Here is a 19,446-nt window from a genome sequence, read left to right on the forward strand (position 1 = left end):
TGAATTTTGGTTATTATTTACAGCCATTTAAGCCATTCGCTTAAAGAGTATGACGAGCTGCTACAAGTGCGAACTTTGTCCAAAAAAGAAGACCGTGAACTGCGTGAAGTTGAACTGACATTTATGGAGGGGATTGTACTGAGGTTTAATTTGGGACAATTGAGCGGAGGCGTCGGCGAGGGAAAAGAGCTTTAAAAAGTATTTACAGCCATGACTTTGATTTGAGCAGGATAAGAAAATGCTCAAAGGTTTTCTTTTGTTTATTTCCAATGCCTTGTTTGCTGGAGGATACGTTGTTGACTTTGTGATTCCACATATTCTTGTGCTTAATGTCATACGCACACGACGACTTCGACCTGAGGCGCCGCCGCTAAAAGGGGTTTCGGTTGACTATGTGATATTCACGATTCAGAGCACGCTCTACAGATTGTTATTTGTGCTTTGCTACGTGTTCCCGACAGCGACCGTCGTCCGACAGAACGCAGCACGGTATCCTCTGACACCGTCGATTGACAAGGCACGAATTGCGGCCGATCTGCCGTATACGCTATCGACACTGTTTTCGGTTGGACTGATTGTCGTGCCTGACTTTGCAGGTGCAAGAGCGCAGCTGCGTCTGCGGTTCTCGACAATTGCAAAGTGGCTGACTGGCTGTACGTTGGCGCTTGTGATTCTTGTATATATCTTGTCGTGTCGCGTCCACGTTGATCCGATTACCGGACAAGGCTATTGGGGGTTATTTCAGATTGACTTAATTGACTTGCTCAAAGGAGTGTCAGACCTGCTTGAAATCGCAAGGTATTGGCCACAAGTCGTCGTCAACTGGGAAGAGGCCAACACGGTCGCATGGAGCAAGCCATTGACGTACTCGTTACTGGTTTCAGCTGGTATGTACTTGCTGAGCTACATGTTTCGTGCTTTGGCGACCGGGAGTTTCGTCCTGGCTGTCCGACAACCGGGCGGATTCTTGCACGCGCTGTACATGGTCGTTGTATGCAGTGTGTTTTTCTTGCAGCACTACTTGTACAAGGACGCGACGAACAGACTTCTGCGCGGACTGGACAAACGATCGACAGAATTTGACGACTTTGAAATCGACGACGGCATCGAAGAACGAATCCAGCTAACACCGGTCTGAAAATGTCGGTTTGCACATAAATATTATGGTACAGGCGTTTGTGTTTTATTTCTAAATTTCGGGTTAATACAGTTATTCAATACATTTACTATGACTCGTTTAAACTCCGTGGACCCATGACAATGCGCACATCCCCAATAATCATAAAACTATGATTGAATTCGCATTATTTTCCACTCTCACATGCCATCTCCAAAAAGTGCAATGTGAAACAGACAGCACGAACTTTTTGTTAAATCGTTTGGCATACTCTTTTCCCCCCTAGTTACCTCCTTTAGACCAAAACACAAAACTTTAAGAAGCAATAAAACACTTTTGTAACCAATAACCAACACCGTCTGTTCAATCGACAATACATTGTAGTGCTCAAATCCCTTACAATCCTGTACGTTGTTTCCGGAGTGCCTTGCGTTCTTGCTCCTTGACCGCGTCATACACCAAAAACTCATGCAAGCCCTTTCCACCAGGGACCATAGGCAGAACAGGAACCTTCTTATCGACAATAACTTCCACGAGAATCGGCCCGTCGTACGCGAGCATCTCCTTCAAAGCAGGCTCAAGCTCTTCAATCTTGCTAACACGTATGGCCTTTATTCCCATAGCCTCAGCAAGCTTGATAAAATCAGGGTTCTTCTGATGAGTGTGGGCATATCTGTCCTCGTAAAATAGAGCTTGCCACTGCGTAACCATACCCTGCTCTTCATTGTTGAGAATGACAACCTTGACTCCGATGTTGAACTGAGCGGCAGAAGACAATTCGGTAAGAGTCATGTTAAACGAAGCATCACCGTCAATGTCAATGACAACGTGATCGGGCTTAGCAACCTTGGCACCAATAGCAGCTGGAAGACCAAAGCCCATAGTACCCAGACCACCAGAAGTAACCATCGTACGCGGGTATTTCCATCGGAAGTGCTGAGCGGCCCACATCTGATGCTGGCCGACACCGGTTGCAATTATGGTCTTGTCCTTGAAAGACTCAGTCAGACGCGAAATTTCGGCAACGACGGTCTGGGGCTTGATAAGACCACCAGGACTTTCACGCTCAAAGTCGAAAGGAAACCGCTTCTTCCACTCGGCAATCTTGCTAAACCACTCTGGCCGACTGTCAACGTGGTTGACGAGCGGCATCAAGCTAGCGAGCATCTCGCTGACTTCACCTTCAACAGCTTCAGTAACAGAGACAACCTTGTTGATGTTCTTTGGCGAGATATCAAAATGGACAATGCCTCCACGTCCTTCGGCCTCTGCACGACGGGCTTCAGGAGCAAACTTGGCCAAGCTTCCAGTAACCCGATCGTCAAATCGAGCACCAAGAGCAATAATTAAATCAGCCTCTTGCATAGCAAGATTGGCATAAGCACTTCCATGCATACCGAGCATGTGCAAGGACTTTTCGCTAGACTCGTCCATCGCACCCAAAGCTTGTAGTGTAGTAGTAACGGGAATGCAAGCCTTTTCAGAAAGCTCACGAAGACGGTAAGGACCCTCTTCGGTTCCAATAACACCAGCACCACAATATATGACAGGCTTCTTGGCAATGTTAATCATATTCGCAGTGTGTCTCAAAGCCTGCTCGGTAACTTCAACAGAAGAAGCAAGAGCGCTTACAGACAAACCTTGTGTGGGAAGAGAATTGAAAGTGGGAATAGCGTGTCGAAGAATTCCTGCAGTAACGTCTTTCGGCAAATCGACCAAAACAGGTCCAGGTCTTCCAGACGTAGCAATCTCAAAAGCTTCGTTTATCCTCCGTGGAAGTTCAGCAATGTTCTTCACCATAACATTCCACTTGGTGCAAGAGCGCGAAATACCTATGACATCGGCTTCTTGGAAGGAATCAGTTCCAATTGATGTGGTAGCAACCTGTCCAGTGAAAACCACCAAAGGAATACCGTCAGACAAAGCATCCTGCATAGGAGTGATAACATTAGTGGCACCAGGTCCTGAAGTTACGAGAACAACACCTGGCTTACCGGATACGCGAGCATATCCCTCAGCCATATGACCAGCGCCTTGCTCGTGACGAGGGAGAATGAATTCAAAATGGGGCGAGTTGTAAATCGCATCAAAGACAGGTAGGATTGCTCCTCCGGGGTATCCGACTATAGTTACAAGTCAATGACTTGATCCGCTAGAGAACAGTATAATAACTCACAGATATGCTTAACTCCATGTCTCAACATCATCTCATGGAAAATGTCACCACCAGAAAGACCAACAAAGCTGCATGATCCATTAATAACAAATTCGAAAACGAGGATGTAAAGTATCAACTCACGTGTCATCGAGATGGGAAGGAATATTTGACTTTAAAGGAGAGATATGAACAGGTTTTGACACAATAGTTGACTCATTTGACCGTGAATCATGAGATTTTGTACTAACAACAGTTGTTAATACCTCGATAATGTATATACAATAAAAAGCTTTTAAAAAAAAGAACTTACGCAGCTGCGGAATGCTGATCTCTGCGAAGCTGACGAGTGCCAGTAGTAGTGGCAATCGTTGACTTATTCCGAGCCGAAAAAACAAATTGTTTTCGAGCTTTAGAAGACAAAGCCCGAGCACTTGGGGCAAGAGACTTAAACATTTGCAGAGTAGCCGACAGAGAAAGAGCACAAAAAAGAGTAAACTTGATCTTTGTTGAAGGGAAAAAGTTGTAATAGAAAAAGAGGTTGAAACCGACTGTTTATGCGTTTTGACAATGATTTTATTTGGTGCGGCGGAGCAACAAAAGAACTTTTTTTTGGTGAGAAGAGTCACACGGGGAATGGGTTAGGGTATATTCACGCCGAAATCGGGTTCAGAATGAACATCGGGCAATTCTAACAGGAGACTAATTAAACTGCGATTTTACAATCAAATATTGTTGATAAATAACGATATTTTACTTTATAAAGAACATGCACAATTTTCAGTTCATATTCTTGAAAAATATAGGGTTAGGGTTATATAAGTTATTTGATGCTGTTATGGCGTAAAGACGTAATATGTTGCAATTCTGCAATAAATATTAATGTGAAATGCAAAAATAGCAAAACTGATAAGACTGAGTGGACTTACAATAAGACATCCACCAAATCCAAGCTAAATTGATATTTTTAAACCCTAAATTGATATTTCTATATTATCTCACCGCCATCGTGCCCAATCCATCTCGGGACTACAACGGGGGTAAACTACTAACTAGGACACTATAGAGGTCTACTTTTAGTACTATTATTCACTCTCAACCAGCGTTTAGTACTATCAATGTCTACACCTTTGCCACCGCCCTCAAAGGAGGAGCAGGCTCGCTTGCTGGAAGATGCCCTCGGTGTCGTACGTCAGCAATCTCACCTAATGCTCAAGAATTTGGAGTCCAAAGGTAAGCTTATGGACGCGCTCAAGCATGCTTCATCAATGCTTTCTGAGTTGCGAACTTCTGCTTTGGGTCCAAAACAGTATTATGAGTTGTACATGTCTGTCTTTGACTCGATGAGAAATTTGTCAGTTTATCTTAAGGAGAACCATCCAAACAATCACCTCGCAGATCTTTATGAACTGGTCCAATACGCAGGTACGCACAATTCTAATCTTTTGTTCTCGTGCAATGACTGCAATTGCATCGCAGCTTGTGATTTTACCGATTTCCTCAGTTGCTATCAATTGCTGCAATTGAAGCGTTAGATTATATCTTGAAATACTAATGTCCTTTTTCAGGCAACATACTCCCTCGATTGTATCTCATGGTCACAGTTGGAACTGTTTATATGTCTGTACCCGATGCACCTGTTAAAGAAATTTTGAAGGATATGATGGAAATGTGTCGTGGTGTGCAGCATCCTATTCGTGGTCTCTTCTTAAGGTACTATCTTTCGGGCCAGTCACGAGACTGTCTCCCAGTTGGCGATAGCGATGGCCCTGAGGGCAACCTTACCGACTCAATTCACTTTGTAATTACAAACTTCATTGAGATGAATAAGCTTTGGGTTCGTCTCCAGCATCAAGGCCACAGTCGTGACCGTGAGAAGCGCATGAAGGAACGTCAAGAACTTCAGATTTTGATTGGCAGCAATCTTGTCCGTCTCAGTCAGCTTGAGGGTGTTGATGCAACAATTTACAAAACTGTATGAACTAGATATTATTGTGTTCATGATTTGGTATTTACTCGAAATTAGACCATTCTTCCTGCTATTCTCGAGCAGGTCGTGCAATGCCGCGATATTTTAGCTCAGGAATACTTGCTGGAAGTTATCACTCAAGTTTTCCCTGATGAGTTCCATTTACAGAGCCTTGATCTTTTCCTTTCTGCAGTTGGTAAACTGAATCCTGGTGTTAATGTCAAGAACATTGTTATTTCCATGATCGATCGCCTTGCAGCCTATGCCAACCGCGAGGCCGAAGGACAGGCTCCTGAGGTTCGCAAGGCCAAGGAGGAGGCAGCTATGAAGAAGCTCGAAGCTGCTGTTAGGCGCATCCGATTCAAAGATGACATCGCACAAGAGTATGGTCTGTTTAAGGATCACACTATTCCCGATAAGGAGGAAGTTGTTACCCCACCACCTCCAGCTCTCAATGGCGACTGGGAGGATGCTGGTAATGGTGATGAAGAGCATGAGTCAGAACCACAGCACGAGGGTGGAGAGACTGACGAAGCCGAGGAGGTTGAAGATGCCAAAAGTGATAAGCTTTTCGGCGACGATGATGAAATTGTGAAAGAGACCACATCTGGAGCTGCGCAGACCACTGTCGAGCCTATTTCACAAGAGCCAGATGTTGATTTGCTCGAGGAAATTAAGCTTTTTGAAGTTTTTTTCGAGCAGATTCAACTACTGATCCAAGCTCGACCAGATTTGCCAATCGGTGATGTCACTGCACTGCTGGTATCATTAACCAACCTCTGCTTGAACTGCTATCCTGCTGAACTTGACTATATTGATCAAATCATGGGTTTCACGTTGGAGAAAGTTGAGGAGTTTAAGGATAACGCAGATTTACACTCACCACCGGCGAAAAACAATATCCTGGCTTTGCTCCTTGCTCCTATTTCATCATATAAATCTCTTCTCAACGTTCTCGCCATTCCAAATTATGTTCGTCTTTTGCATGCTCAATCTTATGCTACTCGTAGGTCAATTGCAGCAGCTGTTGCGCATTCGATCCTCAAGAACTACACTAAAATTGAAACCCCGGAAGATGTCGAAGGTGTTGCAGAGCTTTTACAAGTCATCATTGTCGAAGGCCAGCATCCAGCGCAACCGTTCAGTAGTACTGGCGCTGCACCAGCTACTCCTGCACCTGCTAACGGTACTGCACCTACACCTAAGCGGAAAGATGCGGAAACAGATGAGACGGTCGAGGAACAGGGCTGGTTGGCTCGTATGGTTCATTTGATTCAATCAGACGTGCCAGACGTTCAATTCAGAATGTTACAACTTGCAAAGAAGGCATTTAGTGCCGGTGGGGACCGCATTAAATACACATTTCCTGCTTTGGTGACTTCATCCATTAAGCTTGTTCAAACTTATTGGGGAAAGCGATTTGTGGATAATGCATATGCCCAGAAGATCGTGGCTGTTTTCAAGTTTTCTCATCAGCTCATCACAGAAATGTACACAACAGGTGCTTCGCCTGATACCTGCTTAAGACTATATGTTTTCTGTGGTCAGATTGCAGATCAGGTCGAGTCTGAGGAAGTTGCGTACGAGTTTTTTGCTCAAGCATATCTCGTTTTCGAAGAAGCACTGACTGACTCTCGTTCTCAATTCCAGTCTCTTAGCGTTATTGCTGGTGCTTTACACGGAACTCGGAATTTCACAAAGGAAAGCTACGAGACGCTTATCACGAAGAATGCGTTGTTCGGGTCTAAGCTGCTTAAGAAGCCAGACCAGTGCCGTGCAGTTTACTTTGCCAGTCACCTCTGGTGGGCAGTCGAAATTCCAACCCGTGGCGAGAAAGAAGGCAAAACACCACTGTACAGAGACGGCAAGCGTGTGCTTGAGTGTCTTCAGCGTGCTCTACGTGTTGCGGACGCGTGCATGGATGCTGCCGTATCAATTGAACTCTTTGTGGAGATCCTCAACAGATACGTTTATTACTTTGACCGAGGATGCGAGGTTGTAACAGTGAAATATGTCAACGGTTTAATATCGTTGATCATGTCGAACCTTTCAAGTACAATAGACCAGTCTACCAATGACTCACCGAGAAAGCATTTCGAGCGGACACTGCAGTATATCGCTGCGCAAAAGGAGGAGGACGAACGGTTTGATCAGATTAATTGGTAAGGGATGAAGTAACATTGCGAAAAGCTGTTTAATATTTGTACACTCGCAGTTGTTTTGAGTTATGTGGTTTTGTTTGTCATTTTACATTGATTTTCTACGCGCAATTTTTTTGAAATACATCTTTTGACCAATTATCTATATGAGTATGATTGAGAGGTTGAGAAATGTACAGTTTTACTAATTGACCGTTCATGTATATACCCTTACCCTTATATTCAGTAGTGTATATATGCCTTAAACGCGTAAAATTACGTGTATATGGCGTAGATGCTGAAATCGGGATAAGACGCCAAACAGTTGCGCGATGAGTTGAATGTGCCCAGCCACTTGTTTACATTCCATTTGATGCTCGCTTTTATGACAAACAATTTTGCTTTGATCTAGTATCTCACACCAACTTGATCGCATTTTTACTATTTATAGAAGCATCCGATTTTCAAAGGATTCTCGGCTAAAAGCCAATAGCTCAGTGCGATGTTTTACTCGGACGTGCTTCTGTCTAAGAAGGTAAGAAATGACAGCAAGTGAGCCTGTAAATTTGTTTGCTAACCTGTGTTAAAAGGGACCCCTCGCAAGAGTATGGCTGGCAGCAAATCTTGAGCGCAAGCTATCAAAAGCACAATTTTTACAGACAGATATTGAGAAATCCGTTGGTGCAATTGTTGGTGACGATGTGGCCCCGATGGCACTCCGATTATCAGGACAACTACTGCTTGGTGTCGTGCGTATTTACAGTCGCAAGGCAAAGTACTTGCTGGATGATTGCAATGAAGCTTTGATGAAGCTCCGAATGGTAAGCAGACGATCTATTTGGACTTGATTCAGTTCTGACTCAGATTCTGTTTAGACATTCAGTAAAGGCAATGTCGATTTGGCTACAAGTGCTGTCGCTGTCAATCCGCAGCAGTTGGTTTTACCCAACACAATTACAGAGCTGGATCTTTTGCTCCCTGACCCTTCCGCTATTCTGGGTTTCACAATGCCTGCTCCTGCCTCTCCGGTCAGAACTGCCGCCAATGCACACACTTCATCGGTTAAAGACATCACCTTACCAGAATTGCAAGATTCCATTGAACTGGGTCGTGGAGAAATGATTGACGAGCTTGCAAACATGGGAGACGACGACTTGGTGCTAGATACTGGCGAATATCTGGATGCTTCAGAAGAACAGCCTACCCATAGTGAAGAAAGATACGAAGCTCCAATGTTTGATTACGAGCCTGAAGTCAGTCTCGAAATGGGACGTGATGCACAGGAGCCAGTTGAAGATTTTAGGGAGCGTGAAGAGGAAGATTTTGGTCTTGAAATATTTGACGAGCGTCCTCTTGATAAGCCTCTTGAACTTGGAGATATGGACATGGAAGAGATGCCGACTCTTGACCAGATTAATGATGAACCTCTTACCCCACTGAGGGATGCTGATCTCAACCGGTCCAATCGTCTTACAGCGGAGGCTGAAGATGGCTTACCTCTGCCAAAAAAGACTTCTGCACCAACTAAGCGAAAGCTTAAAGTTGACGACGTTACAGAATTAAAGAGCGCTTTTATTAGAGACATGCAGGAGAATCGGACAGGAATTCTAAAGGACTATCCTACACTTCCTCGTTCTCGCGATGACGTTACTCTTGCGAGCATGTATGAGAAGGGCGATGTGTTTGATTTTATCTACAAGCCTGCGTATATGAACGATTCTCTCCAAAGTTTACTAATTCCACAACTACTTCCAGAAATTAACCAAAACAAGCGGAAGGAAATTTCGGATGCGGCCGAAGAAAAAGCAGAAGGGAATTCTAAGCGTTTGCACACTGAGGAAGTAGACGAACGGTATGAAGCACCAAACATCGAGGATGAGGAAGATAGATACGCTCTACCGGATGGATTTGCTGACCAGCGTGATCTTGACATTGACTTTGATGCAGATGTTCAGTTTTCGTCCAAAGACAACGACACTAGTGCTATTGTTGCTCGTTCAGATTTGGTGGAAGACGACATTGTCAATGCCGTTCCGGCTACACAAGCTGTGAACAATATCTCACGACATACAAAGGAGACAGCAGTTGTTTTACAGACTGAATTACTCAAGACAGATACTGTTGATTTCCAGAGCTTGACTGCCGAATCATCCCGACAAGACGCAGTCAAATTCTTTTTTGAGACTTTAGTTCTTGCTACAAAAGACGCCGTTGAAGTTGAGCAAAAAAATCCTTACGGTATCATCAACATTAAAGCTAAAGAAGCTTTGTTTGAGACCGACTGGTTGAATACAGGTGTAGAGCAAACTCAGGCCGAGGTCGCTGCCAATTAGAAGGAGAATTTGCTACTTAAGAAATTTTTTGTATTTTATCTTTCCGGATGTAATTTTAATTTTTGCGCTAGTTTGTATTTTTATCAAGTTTGTGAATGAATTGTGTGGGATGCATATGTTTTTAGATGTTGTGTATTCCGATTCTGATTTATTGTGTTGAATCTGATGTAACTCCTTGGTGTATACAATGATCCTATGTGAGTACTCTAAATTATATTACATGCACAGCTATTCCGAATCAGCAATAATTAAGTATAAAAGGCAAAGGCAACCAATGCAAATTGCACAAAAACGCCGTATCCCTTAATCAAATTCTCTCAATTCGTATCCAGCGATACTGTATCCCTTCCTTCAAAAGTCTTACGCTCTAGAAAACCAGCTCGATCGTTTTGATGACGTAGGCGACGTGTTCGACGCGTCAGTCTTATTCTCGACCGTGCTCTTTGGATGTCCACTGAGCGGGCTTGATCCGAACGACAACACACCTCCTCCGCCTCGCAGTGGCTTAACAATCCGTTGGGTCTGCAGCGCGATTCCGGCAATGTCTGGCGATCGGTTTCCATCAGCTTGTTTCCTAAAAACCTTGACATCCTCTAACCGGTTTCGCAATGCGCCAAGTCTGGTTTCGTAGCCTTGGGTTTCGGCAACCAGTCGCTCTTGCGAATCTTGGAGTAACGACTCCAGCCCAGCTATCCGTTCGTTTCGCGCGGCCAATTTAACTTCTGTCATTGCCAAGTCGCGTTTCAGCTGCACATTTTGATCAACGAGCGATCGCTGGACCTGGGTCAGCTGATCTAGATTGCGTTCCAAAATTGCCATGCGTTTCTGTTGCACCCTGCCGGAGTTCGTGGTCTTGACTAGAGATTTGTACTGTTCGCGCATCTCGTCCAGCAAAATTTCTAGTTCAACAACGCGCTCGCAACGACTTTGTAGGTCACGCATGAGCGATTTCTTGGCAATTTTGAAGTCAGCCATTGTCGACTGTATGTTTTTGCCAGTCCGATCCTTTGACGGAGACGAAGGCGTAGACACAGACGTGGCCTGTGACTGCGCAGCTATGTGACCAGCCGACACAGCAGGAGAGTCTAACACAGCTATGCTCGGATTGTTGCAGCTCGAAACCGACGAGGTGGACGATGTAACTGATGAAGAGGCAGACAGCGGTCGGACGCTTGCAGGCATATTTGACACAGCGTTAACATCAGCAATCTTTCTTAACCGCTTGTTGTCGTTCAGCACTAAACGCAAATTTTGCTTAGACTCTACCAACAAGCCCTCCAATAGTGCTTGCTTTGATTTCAAATATTCATCATAACCTTGAGAATTATCGGAACTTTCTTGTACGACTGAAGTGAGTTTAGCTTTCATCTCACCAAGTAAGCTTTCAATTTCCTCCCGGCGCTCCAATTGCATCTCGACTTCTTCTATCCGGTTGTCCAGCACCTGCTCAGTCCGAGAAATAAACTGCCGTGCTTCCATAAGACAAACCTTTAATGATGTGGTACTAGAGTCATCTAATGAGCCTGTGCCATTTAGACTGTCTAACATCGTCAGAGCTGAACCAATCCAGTCAGTTTTGCTACTAGAGTCGTCTTCTCGCTTAGTGGCATCATTATCTGGCAAGATACCGTCATCACTGTCAGTCAAACGAGAGTCACCGCCAATAGCAAAATACTCAAATCCGCTGATAATTTGCCGTAACTTCTCGCGTTTACGTCGATTTCGTTCTTCAATCTTAAAAGTTTGTTTTTCAGCTTGAATGGCAGTTTCGTGAAGTTGAGATCGAAGACTGTCTAATTCAGACGTCATCTCCGCATTCAATTCTTTCAAACTCTCAACCATAACTGCATTGTCCTTCGCCTCAAACTGTAACTTCTCAATCGACGCCTTAAGACTAAAAATTTCGTTCTCAAGAGTCTCAGTTAATTTATCAGTTTCAGCTTCTTTTAGCCGGAGCGTGCTAGTCTCCTTCTTTGACTCGCTAACAAGTCTCTCAAGACCCAAAATTACTGTCTCTCGGTCGGACAACTTGTCTTGCAAATCATTTTCTCGCTGCAAGTATTCTTCACGCTCATCTGGGTCCCACGTCTGTTTGGAAGCATCGGCCAAAGGCGAACTACTACCGGAGGAGAAATGCTTGACTGGATTTCCCATCGAAAACCATCTATCTTTTGGAACGCTTTCTCCGCTTCTCCACAATGCAAGTTCTTGCTCCAAAGACAAAATGTATTGTGAATACTCTGTGTTTTTCACCACGGCCTTTTTCAGTTGTGCCTTTAATTCTGCCGGTGAAAGTTCTGTATTAATCATTGGCTTGTTCTTAATGTTTTTAGCTCGCGTTCCAAATCTCAATGTGGAGATTGTTTCTTGATCGTTATAAGCGGACGGCGAACAATTAACAATTAAAGTCGTTCTTGAGTTTCCGCCAAGCGATTCTTGTAAAATTCTGGTGAGCTTTGAATCACGATAAGGAATGTGACTGGACTTTCCATCCGTTAACGCATTAATGACCATCCCAAGAGCTGATAGAGACTTATTAATTTTTTTCGCCTCCTCAAGCACAAGACCGGAAGCGCCCGTTTTACCAACTTTTTCAGATCCTGCAAGATCAACAAGAAACAACTGGCCTGATTTAGCACTACCAGTTTCAAGATTTTTTTGAGATACAACGACGGCGAAGATTGAGTGCGAACGTGATGATTCCATGTTCATACCTGTCAAGATATTAGTATCAGCTGCCTGAACTCCCAAGAGTGTACTAACTAGTTGATGACACCGCTCTAGCAGCACTTCCTTTTCTCATCACATTATATACTTCTTCTACACTGGACACGTAGATTTCACTCAGACCTTTGACATAAACACCTTTGCCTTTTTCTTCATGTATAGGCAAATTGTCCAATTCCGCTGTTCTCGTTAGTTATTGCGAAAACTATTGAGATCAGCATACATTTAAGCAGATCCTTTATTCGTTCCATATAAATTTCCATGTAGCTTACACGAACAGTGTACTCAATATTAGGAGGACTTCTCATTATTGAAGCAAAAATCTGCTCCACAATTCGTGGAATAATACCGCGATCTGCGTCTGCGATACTTGGTCCCATCATGGTATAAGACTTGCCAGAACCAGTCTGCCCATAGGCAAACACAGTGCCATTGTATCCATTAATAATGTCTATTTACTTTAGTTTAAATCACTATTCAAAAGTCTGCAAACTAACCGTCAACAGTTGATTTGATACTGAAGTCAAACACTTCTGACTGGGTACTATTCATAGGAAACACACGATCAAACGTAAAGGATCCATCGAAATCTCGAGTCTAGGCTACTGTAAGACATGCTTAAGGGTCGATAATGATCTTGACAACATACGTCAAGATTACAAGAATCATTTCCTGCAAACTTCACAATGACACCTCCGCCTACCTGTGCTTCGGCTGCGTTAAGTGGTCGGAATCTTGCCACCACTTAACGGAAATAAAGTCAGTTGAATTTGGACAGAATGGGTTCACTGATAACCACTTACCTTTGATCGAGTTTGAGCTCTCACGAGACGGAGCGTAGCTATTGACGGTTAGCGATTTACGACAACTATTTCTGCAAAATTGCTGACCTCATTCTGCCCTCTTCTCAAGCCGGACACAACTTGACCTTTCAATAGATAATAGAACACAAGCCGTATATGCGAAGCCAAAATAAACAGTATTTACAAAGCTGATCCTGCACACTGTACAAAATTTTTGCTGGTAACTTTTCAAGCAATACTAATAGACCTTAACAGCAAAATTAAAGCAATCAGGCCGTTAAAGTTGACTGCAAAAGCAATTTTGGCAATCTGGTTGGAACGTGTCAGACCGCTATTAAAGACCAAAACTGTGGTGGGACAGTCTCTGTGAGAGGGTCAGGGTTAATGACGGCGAAATTTTATGCTTAAGCGAACGCATATATATAATCGACCCCTGAAACTTTCAACTTAAAGTCCACTAAAATATATTTTATATTTGCTTGACCAATTAAACAAAATAATATAATCTACCTTCCTAAGATGTCACAAATAAACTGTGATCAAAGATATAGTTTAGCAATAAACCTGTCACTCTGCCAACGTTCTGGTTTCCAACGCGGTGGATCATCACTAGTCCCAGTCCGGAACTTTACTCTTGCTCACGGGACCACGCGACACCGCGTCGCGCAATATAAACATAAGGGTTTTGTGTTGTGTTTACTTGTTGCCGCTCCAATACTTTTCGCCTTCATCTGCGCAACTAATTTCGTTCTCTGCACAAACGGATGGATGTTAGTAGTACACCTCGATCCAGTGTGCGGTCTAAAACTGTATTATTTCAATCAAGCGGTGAAAGTATTCTGGTCCGCCGTCGAGCTTTATCTGTTGATGCCTGTCAGACTCTTTCGAAACCGTTTAAGTCTCCAGGTGCATTTACTGAAAACACCAGAGAGCTTCCACTACGAAAAAGAAAGAAGGTTAATTATAGCGAGCAAGGTGGAGGTGTTGATGGCAAAGGCGATTCTCTATACTATGATGACCCTGATAGAATGCCACTAGAAATCAAGTCTATCAACAGGTTCCCAGTATTTCAGCCAAAAGATAAAACCATTGTGTTTAGGCAAAAGTTTAAAGTTCCGTCAGTTAAATTATCAGATGAGTTCTCGAATAGACCACCGCCTGCATTAGGCATGCTACGACGAGCAAATTTCGTGGCAAGACCGCTTCACGATCCATCTGGAGAGTTTGCCATTGTTTTGTATGATCCGACAATCGACGACCCGGAGTTAATTGCTGCCTCAGAAGTAGTACCGGATGAGCCAGAAGCTCCAAAAGTAATTTCCCGGACACATAAGAGTCTGGCAGAAATGCTTGGACTGAACAAGAAGAAGGAAGAGAAGCCGAAAGTGCCCGTGGTTATTGATCCAAAACTCACAAAAGTTTTACGACCACATCAAGTGGAAGGCGTGAAGTTTTTGTATAAGTGCACCACTGGACTTGTCAATCCAAATGCTTTCGGGTGCATCATGGCAGATGAAATGGGACTTGGCAAGACGGTAAGTTTGCTTGCTTAATATCATCGACAATCTAATGTGACCATAGCTACAATGTATTGCACTTTTGTGGACCTTACTCCGTCAATCTCCGAATGCTGGCAAATCAACCATAGAGAAGTGCATTATTGTCTGTCCATCAAGCTTAGTAAAAAACTGGGCGAACGAATTCGTGAAGTGGCTTGGAAAAGATGCCCTGACGCCATTTGCTGTGGATGGTAAAGCTTCAAAATCAGAATTAACTCGCCAACTGAGACAGTGGGCAATTTCCGAAGGTAAAATTGCTGCAGTTAGACCAGGTATGTTCGCCTTTTCAAATAATTGTATATTAACTAATGCGCTATAGTGCTCATTGTCTCATACGAAACGTTAAGACTGAATGTTGGCGAACTGAAAGATACAAAGATTGGGCTAATGCTCTGCGATGAGGGCCATCGTTTAAAGAACAACGAGTCGTTGACATTTACAGCACTGGACTCGCTCAACGTGCAAAGAAGAGTGATCTTGTCTGGGACTCCTATTCAAGTAAGCCATGTTACGGATTGGTAGTTGTGCTGCTGACGACCTAGAATGATTTATCTGAGTATTTTTCTTTGCTGAATTTTGCAAACCCTGGCCTTTTGGGAAGTCGAGCAGAGTTTCGAAAAAACTTCGAAATACCAATCCTGAAAGGAAGAGATGCGGATGGTACAGATGTCGACAGAGAACAAGGCGATGCTAAATTAAGCGAGCTTGGCGCAGTTGTGAACAAACTTATCATTCGTCGTACTAACGATATTTTGTCCAAGTATCTGCCTGTCAAGTACGAGCATGTTGTGTTTTGCAAACTATCACCTTTCCAAACAGCTCTTTACCAGCATTTTATCACCTCTCCAGATATAAAGAAGCTACTCAAAGGAGTAGATTCACAGCCTCTTAAAGCCATAGGACTACTAAAAAAACTCTGCAATCACCCTGATTTGTTGAATTTGCCGGACGACATCGAAGGATCAGAGCAATATTTTCCAGACGAGTATGTTCCTAAAGATGCGCGGGCCAGTCGTGACCGCGATATTGACACGTCTCTTTCTGGCAAGATGCTCGTATTAGACCGGTAGGAAAGTCAAATTACGCACGGAATCAGAACTGACAGTAGTAGAATGCTCGCAATGATTAGACGAGAAACTAATGACAAAATTGTGCTGATTAGCAATTACACGCAGACCCTAGATGTCATTGAGCGATACTGTCGAACCAAGCGGTATGTTCCCCTTGAGTGTATAGTATGATTCTAACTTGAATAAGGTATGGATCACTAAGACTGGACGGTACCATGAACGTCAACAAGCGTCAAAAATTGGTCGACCGATTCAACGACCCTGAAGGAGAAGAATTTATTTTTTTGCTAAGTAGCAAGGCCGGTGGCTGCGGTATCAATTTGATTGGTGCTAATCGCTTGATTCTTTTTGATCCAGGTAAGTTGTAAACGAGCTGAAGAAATTGTCAAGCTAACATGTATAGACTGGAATCCAGCTGCTGATCAGCAGGCACTGGCTCGTGTCTGGCGCGATGGTCAAAAGAAACATTGCTTTGTGTACAGATTTATAGCAACAGGGACAATCGAAGAGAAAATCTTTCAGCGTCAGTCACACAAGCAATCGCTTTCGTCGTGCGTTGTTGACGAAGCACAAGATGTGGAACGGCATTTTTCGCTCGACAGCTTACGACAGCTGTTTCAGTTTGCACCAGACCTGATTTGCGATACACATACGACATTCAAATGCAAACGTTGCAAACCAGACGGCGAACAATTTGTCAAAGCACCCGCTATGCTTTACGGTGACACGAATTCTTGGAACCATTTCACAAATAATGGACTCAAGGCAATTCAGGATTTGCTCCTCCGAAACGAAGCAGGCAGAGATCAAGTATCTTACGTATTTCAGTACATTTCACACTAAACCAGGCTCCAACACCATAATTTTTTTCTTGATTTTTACTTCTAGACTTACTTATACCTCCCGTCTTTATTAAATCAGTAGAAGAATTTATGCATTACATTCATAACAGTTTGTTCTTTTCGTACAATCAAAAGCCATATAAATTCGTCTACATTTACAAATCAGCGTCATCCTCATCAGGAAGGGGCATAGCAGCAGCCTGTTCCATTTCAGCCTGGTACTTGCTCATCAATGCATTGTCAACTTCAACTTCGGGAGGAGCAAGAGCAGGGGAAGCAGCGACTATAATCAGTTAGCAAAGAGCCATACAATCGTAACCGATTAAACATACACTCAAGAGCTGGGTTGCCAACCAATTTTCTGGCAAGCCACAAGAAGGGCTTTTCGAAGTTGTAGTTGGACTTAGCCGAGATATCGTAGTACTGGAGGTTTTTCTTTCTGTGGAAAGTAATAGTCTTGGCCTTAACCTTGCGCTCCTTAACATCGACCTTGTTTCCGCACAAAACAATGGGGATGTTCTCGCAAACACGGACTAAATCCCCTAATCCCTTGTTAATTCTGAAGTCTGAACTTTATCCGCACCAGAGCTTACGATGCCAGTTAGGGACGTTCTTGTATGTGATACGGGAAGTAACATCGAACATAATGATTCCGCACTGTCCATTGATATAATATCCGTCACGAAGACCTCCAAATTTCTCCTGACCGGCGGTATCCCAGACTGTGATGTTTGTCAACACACTGAATTCTATAATATATTCAAAACATCTTACCATCGAATTTGATCTCACCGAAGTTGGTGTAGAAAGACAGAGGGTGGACTTCGACACCGAGGGTAGCGTTGTACTTCTTCTCGAATTCACCTGTAAACAAGTATCGTATTAGCACCTTCGTTACAACACATCAGAAGCACAAAGCACTTTTGACGACAATTAATCTTACCCGTCAAATGGCGTTTAACGAAGGTGGTCTACATATTAATTAACACATTTTCCAACAATATTTACGCTTTGACTAGCGCCTGCTCCAAAACAACTAACCTTTCCAGTACCACCATCACCAACGAGAACAAGCTTGAATGTGGGGACTTGCTGCGGTTCTGCCATTTCTAAGTCTTTACAACAGTTATGTCAGTTTATTCAGTTTGGTAAAATTGATTTTCAAAGTACAGATCGAATCACATGTTTTTTCAGATGCGATATGAGTTGAAGAATCAACATCTTTAGTTAAGTTTTGAGCACAAATAATAATTGTAAGCACAAACAGATTATTACTTTGCCCTCGTCTGACTTTTCAAATATTTCACGACTAAAAACTTACATTGGATATGATATTTTTTGGCGGTTGTAGAGTGTGAATTATGCTGAGATCAACAACTTGCTATGAAGACAAAATCTAGAAAGCGTGAGAAAAAAAACATTGTACATTAAGCATAACTAGCTTTATGACATATATGACAGCTATACTTGTACGTATATGCCACAGGTCAGTTATCGAATGTTCAAATTAGAGTTTTGTAGTCCATCGACGTCATTTCTCAAATTTCTTTATTTGTTTACAAATTTAAAAGTGTATTTTTTTTACGACTCTATGTGTATCCATCACAGCTAATTGCAAAGCTCTTGCGTACAGATAATTGAGAGCCTTTGGTTCCAGATAGGACAAGACTAAATTATGCATTAATGTTATCTTCATACTTCATGCATTGACTTAAGCAGCCTCAGCATTGCGCTCTACCTACATGACACGATCTGCGCAGGGCGGCACAGCTTCTGATCAAATCATAGGGCTCAACCATTATTCAACAGTCCGCAAAGCTTCGTCTACACAGTTTACGCCTAGAACTTTGTACTGTCCGACAACCGATGACAGAATGTTTTGTTTCAAAAGGAGTACTGCTAACCTTCGGTCGTCGAGTAATGTTGTTCTAAAAGTTGCATCTCCTAGTTCCAAGTAAATGGTAAATTCACAGTTGACATCCACCCCCCCTCGGAGCTATTCTCAATTTGGATGCTCACAATTGCAAGGTTTTAGGGATAGGTAGTCAAATTTGGAAGCCCGATCTTAAGATGCATGCAATTTGAAGTGTCACGATTGATTTGGCAAGGCAATTTTTGGATCTTGTTCATTTGTTTCCGTCGCAGTAGCAATATCAATGTTCAGCACTACTTTGATTTGCGAATAAACTAGACATGATGGCTCATCACCGCCAGCAGAAAATTTTGGTTATAAAATCCCGGCGCAAAGTCTGTAGGTACCTTGAAGCAGTCTCGTACTATCCAGCCAGTTTATGTCTTTTGGTGGATACACATACTTTTAGGTCTTTGCCATTGAACTCGGACTTCAGTCCAATATTAGTCAAAGAAGACTTCCCATCCACCACCTCGTATCTAGCTGTTATCTTTCACAAGTCCAATGACAAAATTCTGGTTTTCAATAAATTTCTGTTGCATTAGCTAAGAAGTGCTATCTTGTTCATTTTGCGTTAATAAGTTACGAAGTATTATAAATTCTATACACTCTTAATCCCAAATTGGTTATTTCACAGACGTCTTTCGTCCGCCATACAACCCGCCGCTAGCTATTAAGTGCCGCGATTTAAGCTTACTTCTTGCCGGACGTAATTGATTGTTCTTTTGCCGAAAGGTGGGGCGAGGATGGGCCGAAACCATACATAACATGGCTTGTACAGGAATTACAACCAGTTCGTAATTCGCGGATGGCTGGCATTA

The 19,446-nt window shown here is 43.1% G+C and overlaps 7 protein-coding genes across 7 annotated transcripts; 4 read left to right on the forward strand and 3 right to left on the reverse strand.

The window, feature by feature from the left end:
* The first annotated feature begins 79 nt into the window (after positions 1-79).
* Positions 80-1,242, forward strand: V1512DRAFT_259061 (uncharacterized protein). Its single transcript, XM_066915565.1, has one exon. It carries the CDS (start codon positions 239-241, stop codon positions 1,136-1,138), a length of 900 nt encoding a protein of 299 aa, XP_066772971.1. The 5' UTR covers positions 80-238; the 3' UTR covers positions 1,139-1,242.
* Positions 1,172-3,854, reverse strand: V1512DRAFT_259062 (thiamine diphosphate-binding protein). The gene is made up of 4 exons (XM_066915566.1): positions 3,586-3,854; positions 3,417-3,518; positions 3,294-3,361; positions 1,172-3,240 (listed from the first exon to the last, which is right to left on the reverse strand). Exons 1-4 carry the CDS (start codon positions 3,726-3,728, stop codon positions 1,514-1,516), a joined length of 2,040 nt encoding a protein of 679 aa, XP_066772972.1. The 5' UTR covers positions 3,729-3,854; the 3' UTR covers positions 1,172-1,513.
* Positions 3,855-4,218: 364 nt separating this feature from the next.
* V1512DRAFT_259064 (vacuolar protein sorting-associated protein 35) lies at positions 4,219-7,593 on the forward strand. The gene is made up of 3 exons (XM_066915567.1): positions 4,219-4,697; positions 4,841-5,247; positions 5,299-7,593. The coding sequence occupies exons 1-3, from the start codon at positions 4,391-4,393 to the stop codon at positions 7,405-7,407; spliced, it is 2,823 nt and encodes a 940-aa protein (XP_066772973.1). The 5' UTR covers positions 4,219-4,390; the 3' UTR covers positions 7,408-7,593.
* Positions 7,594-7,710: 117 nt separating this feature from the next.
* On the forward strand, positions 7,711-9,936 carry V1512DRAFT_285417 (Rec8 like protein-domain-containing protein). Its single transcript, XM_066918046.1, has 3 exons — positions 7,711-7,914; positions 7,970-8,200; positions 8,255-9,936. The coding sequence occupies exons 1-3, from the start codon at positions 7,882-7,884 to the stop codon at positions 9,710-9,712; spliced, it is 1,722 nt and encodes a 573-aa protein (XP_066772974.1). The 5' UTR covers positions 7,711-7,881; the 3' UTR covers positions 9,713-9,936.
* V1512DRAFT_259069 (P-loop containing nucleoside triphosphate hydrolase protein) lies at positions 9,852-13,556 on the reverse strand. Its single transcript, XM_066915568.1, has 7 exons — positions 13,330-13,556; positions 13,243-13,280; positions 13,089-13,183; positions 12,937-13,036; positions 12,663-12,890; positions 12,476-12,619; positions 9,852-12,426 (listed from the first exon to the last, which is right to left on the reverse strand). The coding sequence occupies exons 1-7, from the start codon at positions 13,332-13,334 to the stop codon at positions 10,073-10,075; spliced, it is 2,964 nt and encodes a 987-aa protein (XP_066772975.1). The 5' UTR covers positions 13,335-13,556; the 3' UTR covers positions 9,852-10,072.
* A 332-nt stretch (positions 13,557-13,888) lies between these two features.
* On the forward strand, positions 13,889-16,820 carry V1512DRAFT_259071 (P-loop containing nucleoside triphosphate hydrolase protein). The gene is made up of 7 exons (XM_066915569.1): positions 13,889-14,777; positions 14,824-15,073; positions 15,121-15,299; positions 15,344-15,867; positions 15,913-16,014; positions 16,059-16,228; positions 16,275-16,820. The coding sequence occupies exons 1-7, from the start codon at positions 14,007-14,009 to the stop codon at positions 16,712-16,714; spliced, it is 2,436 nt and encodes an 811-aa protein (XP_066772976.1). The 5' UTR covers positions 13,889-14,006; the 3' UTR covers positions 16,715-16,820.
* Positions 16,710-18,110, reverse strand: V1512DRAFT_221419 (ras family-domain-containing protein). The gene is made up of 7 exons (XM_066913714.1): positions 17,884-18,110; positions 17,755-17,828; positions 17,657-17,684; positions 17,488-17,577; positions 17,307-17,435; positions 17,046-17,255; positions 16,710-16,996 (listed from the first exon to the last, which is right to left on the reverse strand). The coding sequence occupies exons 2-7, from the start codon at positions 17,818-17,820 to the stop codon at positions 16,869-16,871; spliced, it is 651 nt and encodes a 216-aa protein (XP_066772977.1). The 5' UTR covers positions 17,821-17,828; positions 17,884-18,110; the 3' UTR covers positions 16,710-16,868.
* Positions 18,111-19,446: the final 1,336 nt, after the last annotated feature.

Source organism: Lipomyces arxii, assembly GCF_038497795.1.
Source record: "Lipomyces arxii strain Phaff 12-163 unplaced genomic scaffold V1512scaffold_3, whole genome shotgun sequence".
Taxonomy (NCBI): Eukaryota; Fungi; Ascomycota; class Lipomycetes; order Lipomycetales; family Lipomycetaceae; genus Lipomyces; species Lipomyces arxii.

Excerpts from the sequence above, each read along its gene's own strand:
- V1512DRAFT_259061 (XM_066915565.1), top strand. The coding sequence starts at position 239 with ATGCTCAAAGGTTTTCTTTTGTTTATTTCCAATGCCTTGTTTGCTGGA.
- V1512DRAFT_259062 (XM_066915566.1), bottom strand. The coding sequence starts at position 3,728 with ATGTTTAAGTCTCTTGCCCCAAGTGCTCGGGCTTTGTCTTCTAAAGCT. Across the intron at positions 3,519-3,585 it reads GATCAGCATTCCGCAGCTGC|TACAAAATCTCATGATTCAC; the intron begins GTAAGTTCTTTT and ends AACTGTTGTTAG. Across the intron at positions 3,241-3,293 it reads ACATGGAGTTAAGCATATCT|TCGGATACCCCGGAGGAGCA; the intron begins GTGAGTTATTAT and ends TTGTAACTATAG.
- V1512DRAFT_259064 (XM_066915567.1), top strand. The coding sequence starts at position 4,391 with ATGTCTACACCTTTGCCACCGCCCTCAAAGGAGGAGCAGGCTCGCTTG. Across the intron at positions 4,698-4,840 it reads TGAACTGGTCCAATACGCAG|GCAACATACTCCCTCGATTG; the intron begins GTACGCACAATT and ends GTCCTTTTTCAG. Across the intron at positions 5,248-5,298 it reads ATGCAACAATTTACAAAACT|ACCATTCTTCCTGCTATTCT; the intron begins GTATGAACTAGA and ends ACTCGAAATTAG.
- V1512DRAFT_285417 (XM_066918046.1), top strand. The coding sequence starts at position 7,882 with ATGTTTTACTCGGACGTGCTTCTGTCTAAGAAG. Across the intron at positions 7,915-7,969 it reads ACGTGCTTCTGTCTAAGAAG|GGACCCCTCGCAAGAGTATG; the intron begins GTAAGAAATGAC and ends CTGTGTTAAAAG. Across the intron at positions 8,201-8,254 it reads CTTTGATGAAGCTCCGAATG|ACATTCAGTAAAGGCAATGT; the intron begins GTAAGCAGACGA and ends GATTCTGTTTAG.
- V1512DRAFT_259069 (XM_066915568.1), bottom strand. Across the intron at positions 12,620-12,662 it reads AATAAAGGATCTGCTTAAAT|CGGAATTGGACAATTTGCCT; the intron begins GTATGCTGATCT and ends TAACGAGAACAG. Across the intron at positions 12,427-12,475 it reads TAGAGCGGTGTCATCAACTA|GTATGAACATGGAATCATCA; the intron begins GTTAGTACACTC and ends ATATCTTGACAG.
- V1512DRAFT_259071 (XM_066915569.1), top strand. The coding sequence starts at position 14,007 with ATGGATGTTAGTAGTACACCTCGATCCAGTGTGCGGTCTAAAACTGTA. Across the intron at positions 15,868-15,912 it reads AAGATGCTCGTATTAGACCG|AATGCTCGCAATGATTAGAC; the intron begins GTAGGAAAGTCA and ends TGACAGTAGTAG. Across the intron at positions 16,015-16,058 it reads CGATACTGTCGAACCAAGCG|GTATGGATCACTAAGACTGG; the intron begins GTATGTTCCCCT and ends AACTTGAATAAG.
- V1512DRAFT_221419 (XM_066913714.1), bottom strand. The coding sequence starts at position 17,820 with ATGGCAGAACCGCAGCAAGTCCCCACATTCAAGCTTGTTCTCGTTGGT. Across the intron at positions 17,578-17,656 it reads CGTTAAACGCCATTTGACGG|GTGAATTCGAGAAGAAGTAC; the intron begins GTAAGATTAATT and ends ACTTGTTTACAG. Across the intron at positions 17,256-17,306 it reads GAACGTCCCTAACTGGCATC|GGGATTTAGTCCGTGTTTGC; the intron begins GTAAGCTCTGGT and ends ACAAGGGATTAG.